Raw genomic sequence first — 27,826 nt, 5'->3', positions numbered from 1 at the left:
TTTCTCAACACAAGTTGCACTTTTTTTGTGCACATACTTAGAAAATTTATTCATAAGAACTGTTGAAGAACAAAATGGTACCGTACCACGCTATTCAAACATAATATGAATACACGAAACACAAGACACATAAAGCCTCAGGAAGTCTGTTCAAGAGCGGCTTATAACAACTGTCAGTAACACAAAGCTCTCCGTAGTTTCAATACTTACATTGTGGAAAGGCTCAAATAACATTGTGTACACAAAATTAGAGAATGCCTACGATGTTTTTTCTTCCTCCGTGATCCATTGAGGAAAGCTCGGTCTTGATGAATCAATTCTGATAAGATGCTCATCCTCTGCGCCAGAATCATCACTCGAGTCCTCTCTTGTGTGACTTTCTTCTATTGGTTTGCTTGGAAGTTGTATACGGATATCTTTATTCTCTCCTTGTGCTTGACCATTCTTTCGCAATGTGGTAGATCCTTCGGATCTCACAGAAACAAGTCTCTGTGCACGATTTGATGGAACTTCTGGATAAGACTGACTGTGAGAGGTTTTAGCTTCACCTATTCTAGGAAAACTTCTGGCACGCCTTCTTGTGTCGCTTATCTAATAACCAAAAAGAGCAAGTTATCTTAGAGGCCAATATTGTAAAACCGGTGATTTCAACTGAATTCAACTCGAAGCTGAACAAAACAAGAAGCGTCTCTTCAAGCCCATATTGGTGGTTACAACGCCAGGGAACGGGAAGGGGAGAAGGGGCGGGATAGACGTGAGAAAGTAGGAGAAATCATAATCTTAACAAACAATATCCGCAGGTGTACTTCCACTCCACAGTTGAATATAGTAATAGCGCAAAATGGCCAGTCCCATGTACATCCATCAGTAGATGTTTAAGGGCCTTAGACTTAACAGAGTTAGAAATCATGATTGGATTGATCAGCACCAGAGCAGATGAAGTAGTGTGCTAGGCAAGGGTAACTTGGGCACGATATCTTTCCAACTTAGACACCTTGTGGACAGGGAAGACATATCGTGTCCATCTAACTAATGTACAGTTCGAATAGAACTGTTCTAAAAAGACTCAAGTCCCCCATAGCGTGAAAATCACTTGCTCTCAGGTGAACAATGTGCCTCCAGGGCCTCCAGTATACATCTAATATATTGACTACTGGGAAAGAGCATAAACATATTCAAAGAGGCAAAGTTTATTTTAAAAAATCTCATGAAAAACTTTGTGCAAAGAAGTTTGCTTTAATTGAGCCAGTATATATCCTACATATGTTAAGAAACTTAAAAGTAGACAAACATCATTTTTGCATCTGTGAACTTCATATTCTATGTGCAGTCACATCCTCGGGCTCAAACCCAGATATATTGGAGTGTACATTAAGTTGACCAACAGAGAGAACTTATCAACTTGTGATAAATACCTAAAACATTAAGAACTTTAGGATATGCTCTCCTAGGAAAACACCATATAGGTACTGGAATGTGGTTAAAATAGGTAGGCGCGGTTTTTCATCACATAGCCAGCTGGGAATGAGAAACAAGGTTTCTTTCATCATGGATTAGTGTGGGTGAAAGTTATTGCACCACATCAACACCCAATATGGTGCTGAAGTTTAGGAACTAGTTCTGTTTTTGTTATATATTTATTCCTATAAATGCTGTAACATAATATAAGTGAAAATATTCTCTTCCATTCAAATCTTCACTTTCCTTTCTATACTAGTTTCTCTATTCAAATTATTTATCAATCTGAGGCTTATTTAGTATAAGGACATGGCATGCTCCATCAAACAGTACACGGTAATCTGGCCTAATTGACACGCTGTTTCGAGTAGTTGCTCCATTACCCAAAGCCTAACATTTAAGTAAACTCTGTTACGGGACCTTGCTTCAACGCAGAGGTTTGGTGACAGACTAAGTTGCAAAATGGTCTTTAAAATCATACTCAAAGAATATCTACAAAAATTAAGTTACTACTAACCATGCTACCATAGATGCTTAGCTGCATTGCCCGGGTAGACATATTGGTTTCATGCTGACCAGTCTGTTCCACATCCTGTCTATGTTGCATAGCCTTGTAACTATTTTCTTGCCAGCTCATTAAACCACCGTGCTCTCTACTAAAAGACCTTGAGGGATGATCAATTGAGTGTGATAATAGCGAAGACGATCTTCTCTGGAGACCCCTGCCTGTTAGAAATCCCGCAATATCAAACATAATCACCCTTGCCCTTGTCTCAACTTGATACCAAGAAGGTTGATGAGAAAAACTAGCTGTATGGACACCTAATAATGAGCCAAAAAATAGAAATTAATTAGAATTCTCTGAGATGAGACTATGAATCAAGAGGATTTGTGCAAGTAACCAAAGCTCTAAGTACTATCAATTTCTGAAGCAAAATTGTTTAGTGCATATATGCAAACCATGCCAACCTTAGAGAATAAAATTGAAGCACCAAAAAAACCAAAGGAGAAAATTGTTTTTAACAAGCATGTAAGTTTCTAATCAAAGGATATAACCAAAATACCAGCATTCCCCACATTACAAAGAGAGGGGTACAGCGGAAGTGCAGTTAGAGGGGTAAGAAGCAACCTGATGCCTCTGTGTTGTGGAAGCTTTGTTGTTCCCAAGAGGAAGGCAGTAATGGTGCAGGGGCTGAAAGAAGCTCTTCATGTGAACCATGAGCTTTAACAAATCCCTCCAACAGAAAACCAATGGAATGGTGAGGCAATTCAAAACTTTCCCCCCTTATGTATACGCTCATAGTTGACCTTTCTGCAACCAGAGCTCTCATATCTTGCATTGTCGTCTTTTCAAACATTTGAGGAAGCAAGATTTTTGCAAGAACAAGTGCACTTTCCTGCAGACACCGAGATAACCTGTGTGATCCACTTCTTCAGAAAGACCTAAATTCTAGTTACTCCCTATGTTCCATTTTATGTAGCACACTCTTTCCTTATTAGTCTGTTGCGAAAAGAATGACATCTTTCTACATTGGAAAACAATTTAACTTTAAATTTCTCATTTTATCCTTAATGACATGGTTTTATAGCCACATCAATATCATGGAAGGCTTAACGCCACAAGTTTCAAAAGTCAAACACCGCTACATAAATTGTAATGGTGGGAGTAATACAAACCAGTAAAGAGAGATTTCACTTGGTTATCAATAGCTTTCGCTTTGAAATTTCAGAATGTATCTTTTAGCCTCACTATCGTATCCTGTTGGTTTACCTATTTTATTTTTAATTGGTGAAGCCATTAGCTTATGGTAAAGCCTTAATACAATATTCTGTAGGTTTTACGTATTTCTGGTTCTAGAAAGTGAGAACACAGAGTTTGTCCAATTTTTTTTTCTTAAACCAATATATTATAGAGCTCATAATGTACGCGCAAATTCTCCAGATCCATGGTACATTGAACGCGAAAACTTGACAATCTTTACCTCCTGACAGGGCACTATGTTCTGCAAGAAATAAACTATAGTTCTGTATATATGGTAAGTCTTTCCGCATTGGTCTGTAGCATTAGAGATACCTATGGATTGTCAAATACTACTTGTATTTGTAAGACATCAAATGACCCGATCTTTATTGAGCTTTAAGGATTTATTCACAGAGAAAAGGTGACCTCTTTGGAAGTGTTTGAAAAATTAGGGTGCATATCCTCAGGCAGAATGCAACAGCAGAAAGAAGAGAGCCTTTGAGTATCATTGAAAATTATTCAAGGTGATATCAGTTCCTTTTCTTTGGATAGGTAAGCAAAAAAAAACTGTAGGAAAAGGGTAACACAGAAAAGAGCAGTTCTTTCTAAAATAATTTTTTTTTTCATTTCTATCTGGTCTAAAGATGAAAAGCCTTTTCTAAAATCACTATCACTCAATTGGAGCAATTCTAGACCTTAATATAAATAATCTTTGCTTGCTGAGATGTGCTTGAGTTCTTTGTTTTCTTCAGTGCAAAAAGAATAGTGGAAGAACCGTGCATTATGTAAAAAATGTTAATGTTAGGAACCAAAAATCTCTTCTTTCTCTTTTCTATACTCAGTATATTCTTTCACTAGTTCGAGATCCCAAGTGCTATTTTCCACCATACTCATAATGACAAGAGAAAGATGAGTTAAGCATACACATATTTATGGAAGATAATATGGTTAAAAATGATGATCATTCAAAATACCTGCCAAAAGAAATCTTCTATAGCGGGATCAGATCTGAGAGCAATAAGTATCTTCTCACTATCAACAGAAAAGCAGAGAACCACCGAGTCCGTGACAATGTCACAAATGTAAGGTTTTCCCACAAGCACTTCATATAAACCTAGCGTACTCCCATGTGAGAAAGTTGGATGCAATAGAGGCTTATTCCTTGCACTCTTACTTGACCACTATCAAACAGGACATCATATTTTCAGAAATGTTTCTGGCTAAAAAGTATTATTGTAACAACGGTTACACTACTAATTACCTTCACTACTCCATTTGATATAAGCCAAACTCCAGTTGGCTTTGATCCCTCTCCATAGAGGGTCGCACCACGTAACTTCATTATCTCTTTGGTTGAACCAATTAGTCTCTCACGCACTGTGGGAGGAAGGGCTCCCAACAGAGGATTAGTACTAATCAAATCGCGAATTTTTGGAATTTTGACCAGAGGTGGATTTCTTACAAGCCTTTTCAAATCAGTCTGCAACAAATTACATGTATGAAATCAGATGTAACACGAAAGCAATGAAACAGAACTAGAGGATGAGAAGAAGATGCTCACCTGAACAGCATCGTGAAGATGTGCCATCTCTTTTTCCTCCAATATACCAATCTTCTCAAGATTATGGACATAATCAATCAAGTGATTCAACACCGCATATGTGACTTGTCTGGTTTTCACAACTCGGAGAACCTGAATATGTACTTTCTTTTAGAACAGGTAAATTACGCAAGAAGTAAATTGGACATTGTCAACAGGCTAAATTTCACTTATATGTCGCAGAAACCAGACAACTGTATTCTTGGGTTTCAAAATTAAGTGTATGAATGAATCAATCATGGAGTAATCTGGCAAAAGAATGCAGGTAGCATAAAATTTCTTGAACTATCAGACATGCATCCTTTAGTATTTTTATTCAACGTGTTTGAATCTAACAGGAAATATTGAGCTCATCGAGGGAGATTTGTCTTTGTATACCTGAGGAAATGTGACACGGACTTCTTCTAGAAACTTCTGTGCATCCTCTCCTTCTTCCTCGCTTTCCTTGATCACAAGGGAAGCAATTTCACTCTCACCTGAAGTGATAATTGCTTGCATAAGAAACTGTAACTCCAATACATATCATTCCTTTTCTTTTTCTTTTTTCCTCTTTTGGGAGGATTCCACTGCTCAGAAAGCTTCCCCATAAGAAGATATAAAAAGAATAAAGCGACGAAACTGATGCTAAAGTTAACGCTTTCGTTAGTACGCGCCAAGAAAGATTAAGCAGCTAGGTCGACCCAGCTGCTGTACTTGTGTTTGGTGTTCCATGTTCCTTCATCCACCAAATGAATTAAATTCACTGATTGCTAGTGAAAGATAATGATAAGGGACTTGGCCAAATACTTCTAATCATAACAAAACAAAGATCCTTCAGAAATTCACACTTACCGCTTTTTGTGAGGTACTGTTGCTAAGAAAGAGCTAGAGAATCTTTAAGAAAGACTTATGGTTTACGACTTATGCTTGTGGTTTTATGAGATCTTGTTTAAAATGACATTATGCTTCGTGGGGAATCAGTCTTCAATAACCTACCTCATTAATTGTGACTTTTAAAACTGAGAACATTCCCGTTTTCTTTTCTGTAGTTTCTTTCTCTTGGTAAAATCTTTTCCTTTGTTCCCTTTCTTCAGGAAGAGGATACGAGGAGAAAATAATGTAACAATAGATATTTCTCCACATGTGAAAGCTTTTTGACCTAATATGTGACCATTATCACTAATTAGTACCGGCAGCATAAAAAGACAAACTTAAGGATGCCACCTGACCTTGGAACCCTTTTCATTCCACTCTTGCCAAATATCTACAGTTTTCAACATTTCTTAGTATTATCTTCATCAAAATAATGCTTAATACACCATAACTCGCTTTAAAACTATAGAAGCATATGTTACTTGAATGCAATAGATCAACTTCAACATAATTGTGGGTAGTCACAATTAGGGGTGGCAAACAGGCGTGTCAGATCGAATATGGGCGGGTGAAAAACGGGTAATGTAAAAATAGACAAATTATCCGACCCGACCCATATTTTATACGGATAAAAAATGGGTTAACCGGCGGATAATATGGATATCCATATCATCCATGGCTTCTTGAATATGATTACCTTTGGGAGAATTCTTAGTCTCCCAAACTTGAGGAACCCCCAATCTGAGGCTTTACAAATATAAAAGTTAAACCCAATAGTTATCCATTGGTTATCCATTTTCTAAGTGGATAATATGATTCTTATCCATATTTGACCCGTTTTTAAAAAGTTCATTATCCAACCCATTTTCTAATATGGGTGGATAAACGTTTTCTTTTATCCATATTGCCACCACTAGTCACAATCTATAGAAGTCAATTCACAGATTATTGTTTAGAGAGCAAAGTGAAAAATGGAGATAACTCATATAAAAGACCTAACGAATAGTTTTCATCGATTAAACATAAAAGCAGAAAAGCCACCGTAAAAATCAAGGCAAACCTTGGAAGTTACGGTTCTTTTCCACAAAATCAAGGGGAAGCGAGCCTTTAAGCGAAATTATTTTAAGGATTAATTCTTAGTAATGTAGCTTTACAAATTGAATTGATTACGTTAGACTACTCAAGATGATGGCACTCTAATCTATAAATGCAAATGGACTTTTTGGTCAATGGAAAAGGCAAAAATGCTTAGTTATGCTAAGCCAGAATGTCTCAGATGATTTGTGGGTTGAGCCGTCAATATGGGCTTGGCCCTCTTGGTTGGGCCGGCTCAGCCCGTGATTTAGTAGGATTGTGCTAAAATTTTCTAAGCCCATTTTGAGAATGAGGATTTCTAGCCCGGCCCAAGTAGGCATGTGGCCCGTGAGGCTTGACCAAGGCTAGGCTGGGCCAGCCTATGAGCCTATTAAAAAAATATTTAATTGGACATATAAAATGTAAAAGGGAATAGTGAACTAAAAATAACAAGAAGAGTAGCTTAAACTCAAAGTCTACTAAGTCCATCATATTAAAAGATCAAGGTCTTGCATTTTAAATTTTAAACATAAATAAGTTGAATAAAAGTATGAAATAAGCAAATAATAAAATCCTAAATTTCCTAAACCCTAAAAAGAAGTAGCGCTCTTTCCTCTCTTTAAATGAGCTTGATGAAGATGATGTGTTGGTGTTGGATATGCCACAAGTTCTATGAAAGTTTTTTTGAGTAGTTTGTTTTGAGTTTTGACTTTTAATGAAAGAAATATTGTCCTCCCTTCTTTGTATTTTATTGTAATCAATTGGAAAAATGCCAAAAGTTATTAAGTTTGCAGAAGCTTTCTATCCAGCAAGATGTTTTTGTAAATATTTTTTTTTTTTTTGCATTTCTAGGTTAGAATTTAAATTAAAATATTTTTAAAAAGCGGTGGACTGGCCATTGGGGCCGTGCACGTAGAACTGGGCTGGGCTGGCCATTCTTTAGCCCATTGAAATGGTGGGCTGGCCCAGCCCAACCCATCAAATGCCAAGGCCCGCGTGGGTTGGGCTAGACTGGGCTGGCCAGCTCATATTGACAGCTCTGGCAGAAAGCAATTGTCCAACTAAAGATGAGTAGAGAAAGCTAGACATAATAAAAATCATAACACTGAAAAGAAATGTGCCAATAAGATGCTGTATATAGAAATCTTTACTAGTTACTTACCGATGAATTCATTTAGTTGCAGTCTTGCAGTTCTATGGGCCCGGAGAAATCCAGCACAGATATAGCATGCAGACTCTAATCTCTCAACACTGAAATATGTCACAAGCTTTCGAGGGACAACACTTGTCTGAAGAAACTTGTAATAATTTGGGATATTAACATAAGATCTTAAACCCTTCCAATCACACAGGGGCTCGTGAGATACTCGGTCAATTGCTTCTTCCACAGATTGCATTAGAAGATTTGCTATAGTTTGTGGGATCCTGCCCTCATTGAGCATTTCCCAGTATGCTGCTTGAACACCTGGAAACATAACTTCTCTTTAGCAATCAAATTTGAATATGCACGATTGAGATCAGACACAAACGTTAATCTCCAAGCATTCTCTCAATCTCTTCTTCCTTTCACTTACTTCCCACTTGCTATTAAAGCAGAGCTCTCGGATTCTCTCAACCTCTTCTTCCTTCCTCTTACTTCCCTCAATGATACTCTTCAATCAAATATTTTCACGTGCTTTGTCCAAGCAAAAAAAGCAATAAACCTACATAAACGAATAAATGTGTTCTCTGTGTACAATCATTGCTCAGGAGTAGAAAATACTGTTTCCCTACAAGAAAACAAAGGTGATAAAGGTTGGAACTATCTTCTCGACCTGATATTTGCTTATTAGGTGAGTATGCTAGGTCTTTCTCTGAATTATCTGTGTGAAAGTCATTCGAATCCAAAGTCTAAATTTTAATGTCTAATCATAAGAAAGGACAACTCTACGAGGATAAAGTACAAGTAGATTTTCTACTATACTGATGCACATTGCATAGAGTCACCTTCTGATAGACGCTCTACTTCATATACATTGTACTGATGGGAGGTGATTTGACGTGTTAGTGGTCACAAGACTGCAAAGTGCACAAATTATCGGGGGAAATTATCCAAAAAATTTGTCCATATATTTTGTAGCTGGGCACAAAAAGTTATAGATCACAAACAAAATATACTTTTCCCCAGAACTGAGTGTAATGTTCTCACCATTTAGCAGGCGGATCCGAATATCTTTTAAATTCATATGGTCTAGATTATCATCATTTTCAGCTGAAGTATGAGGATGGACTGGTTCACCCGCCACATCATTTAGGCTAGTAATATATCTTTTAACAGTTGGCCAGTCAGCAGGTCCTAGTTCCTCATCATCTCCAAGATCACCAAATGCTTCCAGAGCTTTATTCAACATCTCATGTTTTGTGTAGTTCAATATGCGCTTCTGCAAGGAGATAAAACTAAGTGACGAAAAAAATTTATAGATGAAAAATTGAAAAATATAAAGCTGCAAACAACATGACTTTGCTTGCTTACCTCAGCATCCATCATTTCAACATGAAACGTAAGAGTTTTAGTTTAAAAAGTCATGACTAGTTAAACTACCTTCTTTAATTATCCGTGTGATACCATCTCTCTTTTATTCATAATACCTCCGCTACTTTTCCAAACATATGAATTTCCTTATCATGACCCTTCTTTTTCCGGGAACACAAGTGACAGAGAGGAAGAGGTCTTCCATCTCTTTTGGATTCTATCACTCAACCATCTTTACTCATCTCGCCATCATTGAATTTGGTCTTTGAACAGTGTTGACTGTCAAGGGTAGTACCCATTTCTTTTTTTTTTCTTTTTCTTTTTTTTCTTTTTTTTGTGATAAGGATGTAAGGTAATATCCCTTTTCTCAGATTATGCTTAATTTCAATATCCTGTAGTGTTTCTGTTGGTCAGTTAGAGAAAAGCAGTTGTTCCATAAAAGAAATATTATGCTATGAAGGGCCAATTCGAATTTCTGAGAGGCTGACAAATCTGAGAGCAACCAATGACAAACCACATAAAGAAAGAATATAGGCAGCAAACATGTGAACTGATTATAAATGAGCAAGCATAACATAAATAGGGCTAGGTGAATAGTAACTCATCCCATTTGTCACCCATTTTATGTCGCTGGAAAATGGGTTGGATCTTATAGGGTATACCTAAACCACGCATTTTCTCCATTAACACCCATTAAAGAAATCAAAACCTTCTTACAATTTCACCTATAGTATAAGCAACCTTCAAAACAACTCTACCTTTGCTGTCGATAGCTTATCCATTCCCAGAAAATGTAAGACGAACTGTGTGGTTGAGCCGTTGATGATGAGTGTCAAAAATACAACCCCACCAGTGAAGAAAACGAACTGCAAGAGAGGGAGGCTTCTATGACTAGAAATTAATATAGCTAAATTATAATGAAGTATAGCATACTTCCATTTTGATGGATTTCTTATTAATTCAATTCCTTTCTTTACTTACCAGAGTTCCAGTATCAGAACTGATATATTGAGAGCCATCACTGACACGCTGAAAATAGCCAAGGCATAATTATAAAACTAAGGGATTAGGTAAGAGATTTTGCAGAAATTAAGGAATGAGAGGCACGGAGAGAAGAATCTGACATAGCTTACCTTGACAGACAATGAAAGAGACAACGCTACGGCACCTCGAAGTCCACCCCAGACAAGAATGCAAGCTTCTTTCAAGTCCAAACCATAGCCAAAGTATCGTAAAAATGGATACAACACACCAACTACAACGGCCCGCGAGACAAGGATAAGCACATAAAGAAGGATGAGGTAACCCCACGAATAATCTGAAACACATTAAAGGCAAAGCAAAACAAAAAAAGATGTAGTTTAACTTGAACAGAACTTAAATTTAGTGTAAAGACTGCATCAAACGAAATAGAACAGAAACTTGGCCCACATACATACATACATAGAGAGAGAGAGAGAGAGAGAGAGAGGGAGGGAGGGAGAGAGAACAATCATAATACTTGCGTAAACAGAGAAGCCAAAAGAGAAAATGCACAAACTAAGAATATAAGGGAAAGTAAGAAAATATTCCCAATCAAGGCACTTTTTGTTTTCTGGCAAGTCCACGTCATCCTCAACATTGAGCACAGGTCACATTGAAGAGTTGCTTACGCACAGAGAAAACTACCAACTGAAGAGCACCAACAACGTCCAAGTAATTCAGAATTATCGGAAGAGGGATAGTTTAATCATAACAAGAGAGTAAAAAGTTTCGTGTTTCTCCAAAATATAGAACAAGCATGACATTAATGATGGACGGTGTTAACCTCTTAAACAATTGCATGCTTTTTGTATTCTTTACCTTCAGATAGACTAGAAGGTTGTTTTAACTTTAACTTGTATCTTGCACTATTCTACTTGGCTTATCTGGAAGATCGTTTTTAGCATTCAAATATTGAGAGGAATAAAACACCAAATACTGATTAGTCATCTTCAATAAAAGAGATGCAGAAGGAAGTTATTTATATTCCTCTCAATTAACTTTTAAAGCCATTATGTCAGTTATACAATGTCCACCTTTTAAGCTGACAACTTTGAGAGAACGCAGAAAAGAATCTCCTCAGCTTAACATCTTGACACTAACACACCTTTTACTTCGTGGTTTTGGTATCATTGGGACAATGCACTAACTATTAAAGTCAACATGTTGTCATTTAAATTACAGACCTCCAACAGTTCTCACTTTTAAACATAAAATGCGGGTCATTAAATTAAAGACCTCAATGACTCTTACTCCCAAAAGCCTATTATCTTGTATATGTTATATGCATTTGTTGTAACAAATACCGTGGCCTGCTCTTTCACTGATTTAATGTCAGTTAACTCTTAGTTGGAAGATATCTCAAGTATCTGAGATCTGTTGAAGCCCATTAGTACCAATTCATTTTGGAAATAACAATTGCAGGCAAAATGTACAGAAAATAAATAGAGAATAAACATAACACAAGAAAATACGTAAATCGGATTGGTTACAGTAATATAAATGTTACTTCTGTATTCATAAGTCAAATGTCATTTTAGCAGTAGTACCATGGGTTTTAAAAATATTGTCACCATGAAGAATTCCTTCGGCTATGACGACTCCACTGCAGAAAAAGATAACCAAAATCAGCAACTAGGTTTTCATTTTCAGGGGATAAGTTGATAAGAACAAGAATCAGTTCCACTCAGATAAAAAAAATATAGCCAACTGCACTGTTGATGTACACAAGCACCTAAAGAAAACATCAACATAACTTCCACCAAAAATATAATTCTCAACAGTACTTTTAATTTGCTGATGGTTAAGGATGGAAAGTCCCAAACAGTGGCACCAAAGGAGCGCCTCCCCCGTGCACTAGCAAAAAGAGTGCCACCACAAACTGACTAACAAAAAGAACAGCCAGAAACCTAGAAACCACCCATCTGACAAGCTCAGCTCATCCATGGTCACATAGTGTTCCCTAACCTATGGCATATTAAGTATGCAAAAGAAAGGAATTAAACACTGACACCTGCTCATACTGAAAGGCCATTCTATTTTCTTTCTATCAAACTGCACCGAAACGATGTTTAAGGATGATATCCATAGCTTCTTGGCTCTTCCAACATATAAAGAGATTAGTGCAAGGATGATTTTGATTTCCAGTTCTTGAGATTTTGGTTTCTGTTATAAAGTGAAAATTAGTAGCATAATCATCTTTTCTGTTCATTGAGACCCTCCTTACACTCATCATATCTAAAACCTGCATTTCACCAGTTCCCACTTTAGAGGAAATAAATATGGCAAAAGAATCACACATACCATTTGGACTCCATTCTTCATTTGTCTTGCTAACTTGTTTAGAACTCCAGCTACCCTCATCCACTCTGTAATTCCACCCATCTCTGAGTTCTATCCTCTGCTTAATCTCCACATCTTTTTTCCTATTAAGGCTTGATGAGGTATGTGCAGTTCCCTTATGCGCAGACCACTATTTCTTATCAGGGAAAATACAATCTACCACATCGTCAAGTGGTCCTTACGAACTTTACTGCAACCTTCCCAAAAGAAAATGTGTTGAAGGGACACTAAAACATGCATCAGAAAAGAATGACATTAAGCAAGCTATGTGAGTTCCTAATAAGGACTTAGAAAGAGTTAACATGCAGGCTTTAGGGAAGTATTGTTTCTTCAAAATAGGCAACTTGAGAGCCGCCACATGAATCCAATCTCCCACACGCTTGAAGGCAGTCCGAAAGGGAGCCTTATAAACACTCATAAATCATATTTGTTTGGTTGCTAAAAAATGCTGTATCTGATTCTATTGTCAACAAGTTTTTCCAACTACATAAACTTGCTTGTTCCCCAATTCTATTTCCAGTAACAGGGTATTATAGAGAGGCTACTTTGTTGTTGGGCTTGTAGTGAATTATCAAAGTACAACCAACACTCCAGCCATGCGCATCTGAATAGATGATTAACGTATCAACCTTTCCTCCAAAAATAATCATTCTAAAAGTATTATTAAGTAACTTTGAAGTAGGTAAGGCTCTTGGAAAAACAGAATTCCCCACTTCAGAATTGAGCATGGTAGACAAAGAAGCCCACCTCCATGCCTTTCAAGTTTCTCTTTAGCCCGTGTTACAGGTTCCTATCCAAAGTTAGCAGTAGCAAGTCCATTTCTGTCACTTTGGTTTCGATGACCCCAAAAACACCACCTGTCCTGAAAAATCCCTTATAACCAGTTTGTCAGGGACTTGCCTATTGGTGCACATTATATTGATGCTAGATTAGAATTAATAATGCTAAAGTTGTTCATTATCTCAAATAGGGGGTTTTCTTAATATTACTCTTTCAACAAGTTTACTAGATTAGCTAATAGTAAATTGACCTATTGCTTTTATAGGATTTGGAATGAAGAAACATTTAAGGCTGGCAACCTAAATTCTTTTAAGCAACATAGCCATCTAAAGACCCCTTCCGAAAGTAGTAATGCTAACCACTACTGTTAAAAATAGCTAAAGCAACAGACTTGATAAAAAGCTGAAATACATACTTACCTTAAGATAAAAATTAATGTATTTGCAATATAGGCAACCATTTCCCTGAAACAAAGGTAAGATTTATATTAAAAAACCAAAATCTAAAGTTGTTCTAAGCAGACATGACATGCTATCATCTTACAGATGTTCAATCGTGTGGGTAGTGATATCAGAAGGTAAGACATAAATCTTATACTCAAATATATAATGCAACGCTTGTAGATGATGTTACCCGATTCAAATTAGATATTAGTAGTTTTTACACAAATTTTTCTGGAGCAGTAAACTGTGCAACTCAAAACAAGATGACAAGAAATAGAATTAGTAGATACTACAGTTGTTATATCAGAGTCTGTAGGTTTTTATAAAATTATTGCTTTTTGTCTTTGGAAGGGAAGTAGTATACAAGGTCTAGTGGCAGAAGCAAGTCTTCTTGTCAGTTGTTCAATTTCAATGTCTGTAAGAGGGTCAGTAAAATTTACCAAAAGTGATGCAAACTTTGTTGACTCTCACCCTTGAAAGCAGTTTTAGCTACAGCTGAGTAGAACCTGTCAATGCATGTCATATCAAAATAAGGTGTTTTCCAGCCGTAGAAAGAATATCTAAAGCTCAATTTTAACACTTACATCCCCAGAGTCATCACAGTCAATACACCAGAGATATCAGCCCCTTGTTGTGCCTGTTTCATGGAAGCTGTGATTGGCCTTTGTCACATGGAAAAATATGTGAACTTGAAGTAGCCACTTACAACTAGATAGAAAACACAAACGTGGAATGCACAGATGAGAAATTGGATTTGCATATGGGTCAATTGGTTTTGTGAACCTTTACAAACTTGTTTTTAGTTTTATGACCCTACCTCTTTTCTTTTTTTTTACACATGGGAAATTTACTTTTACCCGTAAGAGATCTGTCTTTTACACATAAGAGATCTAAAAAGATCATTTTCTTAATTTTAAAATTGTAAAGGGGCATGATGCTAAGTTGCTTCGACTTCGCAGTTTAGGTGCCGCACCCGTGTCGACACGACACTACACACTAGTATGGGTGTGGGTGTGGGAATCGTACCACATTTGGTCAAACAAATTTGGGTACTTTGACCGCGACGGATGGAAAAATTTGAGACAAGATAAAATTTGATTCCAAAAATCAGAACCAAAACTAGGGTAGATTTGAAGAAAATAGCATACCTTATCTGGGAAAACAATCTTTTACATATCTACAACTTGAGAATAAAAAAGAAATCCATACTTTACAAGCTACATGTAAGTATTCCACAAAATTTATCATAATTTAGAGATTTTATATTTTTATTTTTTTTTATTAGACGGATCTCCGCACCCGTATCCATACTAGGATCCGTATCCCCAATCTTATAATTTATATCTCGAAGGATCCGACTTCTAGATCCGCACTCGTGTCGGACACCCGCACCCGTGTCCGAGCAACTTAGGCATGATGTAAAAATAGCATATTGGCTAAGGGAAAATGAAAAGAGTGGCAGCAGACTTGTAAATCCACATGAAGGACAAAGTCAACAACAAATACATAGGTAGAGGTAATAGAGATGATTATAAAAATGGCACGGATTAAAAGATAAAAAATCACAATTATTAATTCACATCAAAGAGATTCAGCCTATGAAGTACTCTATACCTTCCAACTTATGTGACACGCTTTCCATTTTGAAATATCCTAAAAATGCTTAGCACCATTCTAATTATAATAGTACTATATTATGCAACTTTCACAAGTTTCAAACTCAAATTTATTTGACCTTTCATTTTTAAATTTCAATATGAAATACCCTGTAATGGAAACCTACTGCTAACTTTGATAATCTACCCAGCATCACTACAGAGAAAGATTGGTTGGAAAGAGAATTTGAGGAAGAGGAAGTATTAGTAGTAATAAAGGCCTGTGCACCTGTCAAAGCCCAGGCCCTGATGGTTACACTATGGCTTTCTTCCAAACGTCTTGGGATATCCTAAAGCAAGACATCATGGGGACTCTAATAGCCCGTTTGGCCAAGCTGCAAAAATCAGCTTATTTTGAGAAGTGCTTTTTTTCAAAAGTGCTTTTCTCAAAAGTAATTTTGGTGAGAAACAGTTTGTGTTTGGCTAATTAATTTGAAAAGCACTTCTGAGTAGCAATTAGTGTTTAGCCAAGCTTTAAAAAACTGCTTCTAAGTGTATTTTTCTCAAAAGTGTTTCTCAAAAAAGTGCTTTTGGAGAGAAGCTACTTTTGTCTGCTTCTCCAAAACTGCTTCTGCTTCTCCTCAAAAGCACTTTTTTTCCTTCCAAAAGCTTGGCCAAAAAGAAGTTTGGCCAAACAGGCTATAAATCACTTTCATCAGAACTGCTACATGGTAAGATCTTGTAATGCCTCATTCATTGCACTAGTTCCTAAAAGGAAGAGTGCTATTGAACTCAAAGAATTCAGACCTATAAGCCTCATAGGCAGCATATACAAGATAACTGCAAAGCTTTTGGCTGAGAGACTCAAGTCAGTGATTGGGAAGCTCATCTCCGAGAATCAAAATGCGTTCATCAAGCAAAAGCAAATTACTTATGCAGCTTTGATCGCTAATGAGGTATTAGATGAAAGGTTAAAAAGTGGAGTTCCACATATCTTGTGCAAACTGGATATTGACAAAGTGGAGTTCCAACGGGACCATACTAATTTCTGGTGACTTTATCGACGGTATAGCGTCTACTTTGAGTGAACATTTTGGTGGCACCATGCCTATTTCAGGAGACCGTTTTAGCAGCGTCCTACATCTTTTCAATGACCTTTCCTGAAAACACTGCATCTTTTTCTGCTGACCTTTCCTGCAAGACGTCTCTTTGTGGTGATCGTTGCGGCAGCATGCATGCCTCTTTCCTAGCTAGTATTCAGGCAATTCATCCAGCAAATGCTCTAGCGATCATTTTCTAGTAGCTGGAAATCTATTTATTTCAGAAACAATTCCCAAGAACTATTTGTAATTTCCCAGTAAGTTTGATCCCTTCTGGCGCAACCTTTGAGGCCTCACGGTTTTTTGTCCCCTTAGGCTTTAATCCAAAAAGCACCTCGACAATTAAATCCTAAACTCGCCATTTTATGGCCCCTAACTTTTCCCTCCCATCCCATTGTGGGATTTCCCTAAGGCAGGCTTTACAACAAACCTTTTTCGAGTTCAATTGTCAGCGATCCACGAGTTGTTACACTCACCCCCCCCCCCAAGGAACTCAGCGTTCTCGTTAAGGTTTGCCCATAATTGTACTACGTGCGGTACTGCTTCTGATACCACTTGTAATGACTCAAGCCCAACTTCCAAGGTACTGTCCAGTATGGCCTAACCATTGGGGCCTCATGATTTTGTCCTCTTGGGCTTTAACCCAAAAGGCACCTCATGTTGCATAAGGCAAGCTTCGCAGTGAACCCCTTTCTAGTTCAACGCTAGCAGTAAGTAGGTTGTTACAATCACTAAGTTTGTAAGGTCAAATGATCAGTTTGCAAGACATTCACCAAGTCTCTTGTTGGTCCACGAACTAGTTACCTATGTAAGGAAAACTAGGTATATATGGCATGTATGTAACACCTTGAGAGGACCTTTTGGTAGCACTCCACCTTATTGCTAGATTCAATGCAGAAGCCAAATATCCAAGCATAATGGTGGCAACTCTGAACTTATATTACTCAAACTAGAACTTCAAGAACTGAAATTCATGGACATTTGATTGAAGGAGTTAGAGTGTAGTTGCACTACATATTGAATTAGATTTAGTGTTTCACGAGAGGACCAAACTCATGAAAGATTGTAAAGTCAAATGATCAGCATGCAAGACATATTCATCAAATCCCTCCCTGGTTTGCGAACTAGTTATATATGTAAACAAAATCTAGGTATATACGACATCTATGCACTACCTTAAGGGGGAAGCTTAGATACTTAGTAAAAAATTTAGTGTATCTTAGTATATACTAGAGTCCATCGCAGGTTAAATATAAAAATAGAATGTATCTTACACCTATTGTATTAAAATTATCGTTAAACCATTGAGATATCTCCTATCTTCTCTTATTTTCTCACAATTTGGAACTTGAAAGCTAATGATAAAAAGAATCTAGACAAGTTGACAAACTTTACAGGCCAAGGTAGTAGATAAAAGATAAGGTTTCCCATCCAATTACAAATAAATGGCAGAAAGATGTGAGAAAAAGCTAGCTAGATGGAAACCATAGTACATTTCTCTGGGAGGTAGACTAGTTCATATCAACTCTGTGCTCGATGCTCTCCCGACCTACATGATGTCCTTATTCCCTTTACCTGCAAGTGTAGTATAGAGGCTGGAAACCTTGAGAAGGAATTTTCTATGGCAGGGAAACAAAGAGAGAAAAGGATTGCACTTAGTTAAATGGAAAAAGCTGACTATTAGCAAACAAGAAGAGGGACTGGGAATCAGAAATCTGGAAAGGAAAAACAAATGTCTATTGATGAAATGGTTGTGGAGGTTTACAAGGGAAGAACAAACACTACGGGGCGGGGTGATAAAGGTAACAACAACAACAAACCCAGCTTAAATCCCATATGTGAGGTCCGGGGAGGATAGTGTGCGCGCAACCTTACCCCTACCCTCTAAAGGCAGAAAGGTTGTTTCCGATAGACCCTCGGCTTAAGGAACGATAAAAATAAAGCAACAAGCAATAACAGCAGTAATATAATGCGGTAATGAAAGCGAGTGACATAACAAGTAATAAAGAACTAGGAATAAAAGAATACAAGAATAGTACTAGTACTACAGGTAAACCTAGGAGAAACTCGCAACTACCTGCCAACCCGCCACCTTAATCCTCGACCTCCACACCTTCATATCACTAGTCATGTCCTTGGTTAGGTGAAGCACTGATATGTCCTGCCTAATCATCTCTCCCCAATAATTTTTTGGCCTACCCCTGCCCTTCTTCAAGCCCGCCATGGTCAACCTCTCACACCTCCTAACCAGGGCATATAAGTCTCTCCTTTTCACATGCCCAAACCATCACAGCTTCGATTCCTGAAACTTGTCTTCCACGGATGTCACTCCCGTCTTGTCCCTAATAACTTCATTCCTAATCTTGTCTTTCCTGGTACGTCCACACATCCATCTCAACATCTTCATTTCAGCTACTTTCAACTTCTGGACATGGGACTTCTTGACGGGCCAACACTCAGCTCCATACAACATAGCCGGTCTAACCACCACCCTGCAGAATTTGCCCTTGAGTCTAGACGGCGCGTTCTTATCGCATAAAACCCCCGAAGCTAGCCTCCATCTCATCCACCCCACTCCAATGCGGTGAGTAACATCCTCGTCAATCTCTCCGTTGCCTTGGATTATAGACCCAAGATACTTGAAACTATCTCTTTTGGGAATGACTTGAGCATCAATCTTCACTTCCACTTCTTCTTCATGCCTCTCATCACTGAACTTGCACTCCAAGTATTCAGTTTTCGACCTACTCAACTTGAAACCTTTGGACTCCAGCGTCTGTCTCCAAACTTCCAACCTAGCGTTGACACCCCCTCGCGTCTCGTCAATCAGTACTATATCATCAGCAAATAACATACATTATGGCACCCTCCAGTCTCCAAGGTGATAAAGGCAAAGTATGGAAAAGAAGGCTTCTGGATGACTAGCGAGGTGAAGAATGCTTATGGAACCAGTCTGTGGAGACTGGAGATCAATCAGGAACCTGAGGCCAAGTCTTTTGTTCAAACTGAATTTCAATGTGAGGGATGGAAGAAAAATATTATACTGGGAGGACAACTGGCTGGGAAAAAGATATCTGAAGAGTTTATTCCCTGATGTTTTGCTCTGAATAAGCAACAGGGGGCTACAGTGCTGAATTATGGGGAACTCGAAGATGGAACTTAACCTTCAGAAGACTTCTTTAGGATAGGGATTTGCCTAAAATTATAGGATTTTATAACACCTTGGAACAATGCAGAGGACTACAAAAGCAGGAAGACACTCTTTCATGGCATAAGCACAGCAGTGGAAGACTGGAAGTTATACAGTAAGTTCAGCTTACAGAGATTTGAATCAGGTGTCTCAAATCAGCTTATGGCCTTGGAAACACATTTCTAAAGTTAAGAGGCATCCTTTAGTTGGTTGGTAGCTAAAGAAGCAGTACTTACTCAGGAAAATCTTAGGAAAAGAAGATTAACAATTGGTTCTAGATGATTTTATGTGGACAAGAGAGACAATTAGCCATCTGTTTCTACACTGTAGAATGACCAGGCAGTTGTGGGAATTGTTCATCAACCTCAGGGGTATCAAGTAGACAATGCCAGGAAGAACCTCTGAATTTTTTTCTAGCTAGAATAAGGGAGGAACTCTACCTGTAACAAAGACAGAGAAAATTTTCCTAGCTGCATTACCAATTGGTTCTAGATGCTATTTATGTGGATAAGAGAGACAATTGGCCGTCTGTTTCTACACTGTAGGATGACCAGGCAGTTAGGGGAATTGTTCATCAACATCAGGGGTATCAGGTGGACAATGCCAGGAAGAACCTCTGAACTTTTTTCTAGCAAGAATACAGGGAGGAACTCTACCTCTAACAAAGACATGGAAATTTTCCCAGCTGGTATTTGGGGGACAGCATGGAAGGAGAGGAATGCAAGGTGCTTTGAAGATACAAGTAGCCCTCCACAGAAGATCAAAATGAATTGTATTCTCCTTTTCAGCTTTTAGTGTAAATTAGAAAATATTGATGACCAGGATTCAATCATAGAAGTCTTAGGCTCCTTGTAAGAAGAACAAGGATTGTTTAGCTTTTGGTTTTTGTCTTCACCCTTCATGATGTACATTCTGACTCCCAGCACAAAACTTTGTGCCGATGAATTAACCATTATATTGGAATTGTTACCTTTTCAAAACAAAAAAAGAAAGTGTTTCACGTATGCAAGATCGGAAGGGTACATACTGTGAAGTAAGCAACATAGCTCACGGTAAGAGTCAGGGTGATCTCAATCACCGTGTCATTGAAAATGAATCCCAGCCATAAAACAGAAGCTATTCCAAAAGCAAGACCAACGCCTACTCTGGACCACAAAAACAAAATTTATCAGAAGACTTCCACTAGTAGATAACCAATATTGAATGCAAATATACATACGCCCCAAGGGAAACTTGTACTAAAAATTTGATGACGGCTCCCCAGTTAAATGCCCAACCAGTTACCATCCTTAAAAGTAGCTGATACACAACAATTGCCGTCCTGAAGGAAAAGGAGGAGTTACCACAATGAAGAATAAGCAAAATATTATTGGAAAACTCTCCAAGGAAAAGGGAAGGAAAGAGGATACAATTATCATGAAATTCAACTTATCCCCTCGCTATGGAAAATAAGCAAATTTTCATCTCTTAACATAAGCAACATACAACATATTTCTATAAATTACCCATCATTCATCAAGGACTCTCCTTCAATTATGGTACCCAATTTCTTGCTGGCACCGAGCTCCTTCAGAAGGGCTACAACAGCCACAGGATCAGTAGCACTTAGAAGTCCACCAAGCAACAACGATGTTTGCCAGCTCCAGTTATAAGGAAAAGCAAGCTACATTCGTCACTAATTTCAGATGCTTCCGCCGAAAAAACTATTAAACTCTGGAAAATAAGAATTCAGCTGACCTTGAGGGCAGATCCAAGACAAAAGGTGGAAATAAGCACGCCAGGCCCAGCAAGTAGTATCATCTGTACTGCACACCTCTGCATTTGGAGAAATGACTGGTTTAGTTCACTAATACAGGTTAAAGCCAATTGACAAATTCAATGATCAGAGGTGGAAACCAGAAAAATAATGTGACAGCAGGCAAATAGTGTTAAGCCAAATGCCATAATATGATTAATGATAGAGGAAAAAAAGGATCACTTCTAAGTGGGAAACATACTAGAACAAAGAGATTAACATGGAAGTGTATCGAGAAAAGCTTCTCCAATTACAGTAAAAATGTGAGGAATTAAGGTCAATATATTTGAGATATCTAAGGAAAGCGAAAAAAATATGCATTTTTAAGCCAATTTGTCAGTTTGAGTTATTCAGATTATCTCTTTAGGTGGCACCAAGTAGATGCAAAGAGTACAAGAGTGCAACATTGAGATTTGGCTCCAGTATAAGTGATTAAGCTAAATCTAGGGAGCTAACGAAATCAAAAATTTGGTCTAAGTTATTTACAGGGGTAAATTTTGATCAACTAAATAGGTTTACAAGACATTTAACCTTCAAGGAGTGATGTGGACATGCCATCAAAACATCTCTTGTTCCTCCCTGTCCGTAAACACCAAAAGATAAAAGATGGGATCATGTTATTCAAATTATTTAAATCCTTTTGCAATGATCATATTTTGATGGGAGAGTTAACATAGGTTGTTTTATACAGCAGTGGTTAGGCCTGCCATGTTATATGGAACTGAATGTTGGCCGGTAAAGAACTCACACACCCAGAAGATGAAAGTAGCAGAGATGAGGATGTTGAGGTGGATGTGCGGGCATACAAGGATGGATAAGATTAGGAATGAAGATATTCGAGAGAAGGTGGGTGTGGCCCCCATGGAGGACAAGATGCGGGAAGTAAGACTCAGATGGTTCGGGCACATTCAGAGGAGGAGCACTGATGCACCGGTGAGGAGGTGTGAGCGACTGGCTGTAGTGGGCACGCGGAGAGGTAGAGGGCGACCTAAGAAGTATTGGGGAGAGGTGATCAGACAGGACATGGCGCGACTTAGGATTACTGAGGACATGGCCCTTGACAGGGAATTATGGAGGTCGAGCATTAAGGTTGTAGGTTAGGGGAAAGTTGTGAATATTTCTACAGCACAATAGAGTGAGACTAGCTAGTTAGGAGTTAGACTAAGAATATCATTGGTCGTCTATTGATGCAGGGGTTTACCTGCTAGTTTTACTATACCAGTCATTTATTTCGTATTTCGTATTCTGTATTTCATATATCTTATATTGCTGTTATTGTATTATGCATTTTTTATGGTACTAATATATCGGCTCCTGTTGCTTTTTTTTTTAGCCGAGGGTCTCCCGGAAACAGCCTCTCTACCCTTCGGGGTAGAGGTAAGGTCTGCGTACATATTACCCTCCCCAGACCCCACTTGTGGGATTATACTGGGTCGTTGTTGTTGTTGTTGTTGTTGTTGTAGTTAACATAGGCTGTTTGTGCTAAGTTTATGGTTTCTGAGCTCTCGAGGTTTTCATATATTGCCAATATAGAATATCTTTGCTCCTCTCCACACCGCCAATCACCTAACTTCTTTCATCAACTTCCTTCATCTGAAACCCTCCAACTCCTCATCTTCCTTTTCCGGCATCTTCAAACACCTCAAAGCCTCACAGCCTCGCATCGGAGTCCCAAATCTCCACAGTTTCCTTTATATTTATACACAAACTTCACAGATACAAACTATTATCTTTCAGCTCCCAGCAATAATCCTTTCCTCAGGATTCATAGATTAAGCATAAGTTTTGCGTTAGTCATGTGGTAACTTAACCCAAGTAGAGAGAAACATGAAACATGGTCAATTTAAAACTAGTGGTGAACTCTCAGAAGATGGAATATATTGTCTAACGGAGAAAAGTCACTTGAGGTAATAGGAAAAAGATGATTTGGGTCCAACAGATTGAGATGTGCAAGTCCTACATTAAAATAATCAGGGGGTAGACAATTCCTCTTTTCTCTTTACCTGTTAAAGTTTACTAAGGGACTCTGCAGGACTAGGCAAGATTCGCTGGAAATAGAAAAAATGGAACATTATCAAGACTGTCATGTCTGTCAAGAGTTACAATGAATATGGCAGGTTCATTAGAATCTACCATCCAAGGGAACATAGAAGTATAACTATTGTCCGAGAAATCAGTCAAAACTCTGGTGGGCAGGAAATAGCCAACAAAATTTTGGAACTCAGACAGAAAGGAACAATCTCACCACACGGTAGCAGGATAAACTATGAAGTGGAAAACTTTGCTGAGGTTATAGCTACAGAGAGAGGAAAGAAACTAAACTAGCAGTTTAACGTGTGCCAGATGCAAAAAACCCTTGCATCGAAAGTGGAAGAGGCATCATGGATTCACAGATAAAAATTTCATCAAAAAGCTTGGTGTGAAGATCGGGTACTTTGATAGCTGAACATCCAAGAAAGTTGAATGTTGGATTCGATAAAATACGAAATAACAGTAGGAGTCAGCACAAAAGAGACTAACGCATTAAACTTCTTATTTGAATTTTCATAAGATCTGAAGCAGAGAAAATTATGAATAGTGAACAGTAATATAGTATTGTAAGGGGCACAAACTCTACGTATGGAGTCACCAACTGCAGCATTCCACGGCTTGACAATGAAATTAAACAAAATCTGGATCTATTCCATCTTTCATTGGATAATGTACTCAAGGCAATAGAGAAGTGTGTGAAGGTTTTCTAGAACTAAATGATGACAGAAGAAGATGGCATAGATCTCTATTGGGCCAGAATATGCACTCGCCGATCCAAAGACGATCCCAGCAGAAACCAACATCAAGTCTGGGAATCTAATATACAAGATCCCGTGGGAAACATCCTCTAGATTCCTCTTGGAACAAAACAGAGGAGCACATCTGTATGGTGGAGTCATTGAGAAAGCTCAGAGGAAGCTGTCAAACTGGAAAAAGAATTATCTCACTCTTGGGCAGACTAGTTTTAATTCATAGCATTTTAGACATCTTCCGACCTACCACATGTCCTTTATACCACTTAATCAATTTCTCTGAAACTGAAAAAGCTTAAAGGGGACTTTCCATGGGATGGTAATGCAGAAGGCAAAGTATTCCACGTGGTTAACTGAGCAAGAGTGCAAACGGAAGATGGTCATTTAGTTACAACGGTTAAATCTACACAACAGAAGTCTTCTGTACAAATGGAATTGGGAATTAACGCTGAACAGAATGCCATGGGGAAGTCAGTAGTCACAGTAAAGTTTGAGCTCCTCCCCAAGGTGGTCTAACTCAGTCACTGCTTCATATGGAATTTGCTTATGGAAGTACATTAGGGAGCTTTTGGAAGAACTCTATTCTGGTTACAGCATCCAACTTAGGCTACGGAAGGAAAATAAAGTTTTGGCAGGATGGATGGTTAGGCATATCCTCCTACAAGATGAATTTCAAGATATGCTCCATATGATGCAGAATACTGTGAGACATGGAAGCCCAATGCACGACGGAAAAGGGATGGGAATAAAAGCTTAGAAGAATTCTAAAAGATTGACAGATAGGCAGCATCACAGGATTAATAGAGAAGCTGGACAAGTACGGCCATTTGTCTGATAAACCAGATTGTTTGTGCTGGAAAGCATACCAAAAAGTGGCTCTCACAATCAAATCGTGTTATCCATCCTTAGTTTCATCAGGGAGAGCCAGAATGGGTTCTCATGGAAGCACCTGTGGAAGATCAACACCCCATTAAAAGCATCCTTCATGTGGGCAGCTTTACACAGTGGCTGGCTTACACAAGCAAACCTCCAGAAAAGAGAAATTGTCCTATGCAATAGATGATACACCTGTGAGCAGTGAATCTGAAGACATAGACCATCTCTTCCTCGCCATCAGGTGATATTGGTGTTGCCTAGGTGCTTAAAGAATTACTGGCCTATTGGTTTGGAAAGAGAGTGAAAAAGCAACACAGGGACATTTGGATCACCACCCCAGCATGTATGTTATGGGTATTAGGAGAGAAAGAAACTGCAGATGTTCTGAGAGCAAGGAGGATGAATTTCATATACTTAAAATTAGGTGTTTGTATCTACTAGCATTTTGGACCAAATTGAAAGATTATACAATTTATATACTTTTTTGAGTTCCTGTCTTCTTTCCAGGAACATAGGGAAAATGCAAACCATTTTTGTAAATTGCAGCCTTTTCTGTGCATGACAGCATTCCCTCAATGCTACATTTTATTCAATAAAATTATTACTCATCAGAAAATACATTGCCCTCGTTAGGCTATACAATAAGTTCAATGCCAGCAGATCAATACTTGGTCAGCATTTAAAGATAAAAGCAGCAAGATATAAGGTTGTAAAACATGAAGAAGACATAATGCATGACATTTTATTTTATAGGTGATAAATAGCATAAATTATGCCATAAACGATCATATGAAAAAAACAATAATACAAGCAAGGACGTAGAAGTCAAAAGAATGCACAATCATAATAACATACAGATGTACATACATAGAGGAGAAAAATCAATACTGGAGCGCCCGTAGTTTCCGCATTCTACGAGCAGTAGAAGAAAGAAAGGCTAGTGGCAATGTACCTTTATCTGGTGAACTTCCATTGAGAAAGCACTCTCAAAAAGAAGAGCAGGAAGGAAAACCGCCAACAGAAGATCAGGATCAATGTTTGCCCCTGTGCAGATGCCAAATGTTTCATGGTTTACCAGGAACAGAATATTTGAGAGCAGAATAATTAACCGATGGTATACTGGGGAATGGGGGGTTCTAGTTGCTATTGGACAGAGAGAAATTCGATTTGAACTTAATGGATACTTGTGCGAAGTATATAAAGAACTGAACTTACAGATACGAATACCATCTCCAATCCTTCCCAACCCATGATGCGTTCCATATTCTGCAGGGTAATTTGCTATGTCTATATCAGCACTCAAAATATAAAGATTTTTTACTTCAAATTTTGTTGGCACCCGAAGCAGAGGTGCATAATATTAAGGTCAATAACATCAGTGTCATTTACATCTCGAGCTGGCAGCTGATGCTCCAAAAGATGTCCAAAAAACAGATTCCAGAAAGAGAAAAAAGAAAACACATACACTTAAGCAACTAGAAATCGAAGCTACAATTTCAAACATTTCAAATTTTCTTCTCTCCTCCTCCAGCTATCTCTTAGTTATGGTTAATTTTGCAGATCTAATAAATAAATAAAAGTATCCCTACTGTAGTAGCTTAAACTTTTAGATGAGAGATTTTACTTGATTCAAACTGCTATGGTCTTGAATTTGGTCTCACTACCACCATCAACTTAAATGCTTTCACTTGCTTGGCCCAAGAAGAAATCAAATCGGTATGTTACTGAATTAAAAATGAATAAGTCCCCTCTCTAACAATTTAAGTTGTTAAATGACGCCGTTATCTCATTCATCATTTACTTTTTCGCACAAGCTGAAGCTAATTAGGTGGATGCAGCTTAGAAGACATTGAATGTTAAATGGGGAAATTCCTTGGTTTTGCTCAGTTTTCGATCATATGATCACCACTGTACTGATGATCATTCAGGAAGTGAAAATATAAAAATAAATAGATAAATACACAATCAAAAATAAACAGGAAAAACGAACCTAAAGAGCCAATGCCAATGCCAAGAACAAGCAAAGCGACAGAGTATGGAACTCTGGTACCCCTCAACACGTGTCTGCAAGCGATTCCCAGTAGCAAACTGATCCCTACAAATATCACTGCGTTTGTAGGATCCGAACCTGAACTTTCTGAACTACTTGTTGACTCCTCCAGCACTCTAAACGGCGTCGTTAATACTATCGACTCCATTGCAATTTCTTTAACAATAGCAGTTCATGTAGTCGAAAATCAATGGCAGTTGACTTAGAATGTGATTTTCCAAAATTACGTTTTAACTTCAAATGAGCTCAAACCCTTCATTTCTATATAATAGTGGTGATGATGATCAATTGGAGTATTAAACTATACCCCTCCAAAATAATAAGCATTTTTCCAGATTTCTGAATTAATTTTTTTATATATTATTTTTGGAGTAAATACTGTTTGGAATATGTGTTACAAATATTTATGCATGTGAGATAGTAAAGATTAATATGATCCATTTTATTGCTAATTAATGTTAAAAGGATAATTTTTTAATATATGTAAAAACATTCAAAAAAAAAAAAATCATGGACGGGAGGTAGTACTATGTTGTGACGCAGAGGGAAAAGAGAAGATTTAAGACGCAATCATACAAGTTGATTTCTTTTGTCGTGTACGATGATTCAATTCT

The 27,826-nt window shown here is 37.9% G+C and overlaps 1 protein-coding gene across 1 annotated transcript; it reads right to left on the bottom strand.

Annotated features, from left to right (window-relative positions):
* LOC107789398 (sodium/hydrogen exchanger 8) lies at positions 1-27,591 on the bottom strand. Its single transcript, XM_016611193.2, has 23 exons — positions 27,153-27,591; positions 26,378-26,428; positions 26,115-26,206; positions 21,446-21,523; positions 21,214-21,371; positions 20,928-21,029; positions 20,736-20,853; positions 14,408-14,460; positions 14,264-14,329; positions 13,800-13,844; positions 11,808-11,863; positions 10,371-10,555; positions 10,219-10,266; positions 9,996-10,103; positions 8,914-9,145; positions 7,888-8,190; positions 5,178-5,275; positions 4,761-4,892; positions 4,461-4,679; positions 4,174-4,380; positions 2,588-2,855; positions 1,976-2,280; positions 1-591 (listed from the first exon to the last, which is right to left on the bottom strand). Exons 1-23 carry the CDS (start codon positions 27,358-27,360, stop codon positions 259-261), a joined length of 3,465 nt encoding a protein of 1,154 aa, XP_016466679.1. The 5' UTR covers positions 27,361-27,591; the 3' UTR covers positions 1-258.
* Positions 27,592-27,826: the final 235 nt, after the last annotated feature.

This window comes from Nicotiana tabacum, chromosome 18, assembly GCF_000715075.1.
Source record: "Nicotiana tabacum cultivar K326 chromosome 18, ASM71507v2, whole genome shotgun sequence".
Lineage (NCBI taxonomy): Eukaryota > Viridiplantae > Streptophyta > Magnoliopsida > Solanales > Solanaceae > Nicotiana > Nicotiana tabacum.
This window is presented reverse-complemented; position numbering and strand designations above follow the sequence as displayed.

Coding starts and splice junctions, on each gene's coding strand:
- LOC107789398 (XM_016611193.2), bottom strand. CDS start 27,360: ATGGAGTCGATAGTATTAACGACGCCGTTTAGAGTGCTGGAGGAGTCA. Junction 26,429..27,152: donor CATTGGCATTGGCTCTTTAG/GTTCGTTTTTCC, acceptor ATTACCCTGCAG/AATATGGAACGCATCATGGG. Junction 14,461..20,735: donor GCTATGTTGCTTACTTCACA/GTATGTACCCTT, acceptor TCCATGAAACAG/GCACAACAAGGGGCTGATAT.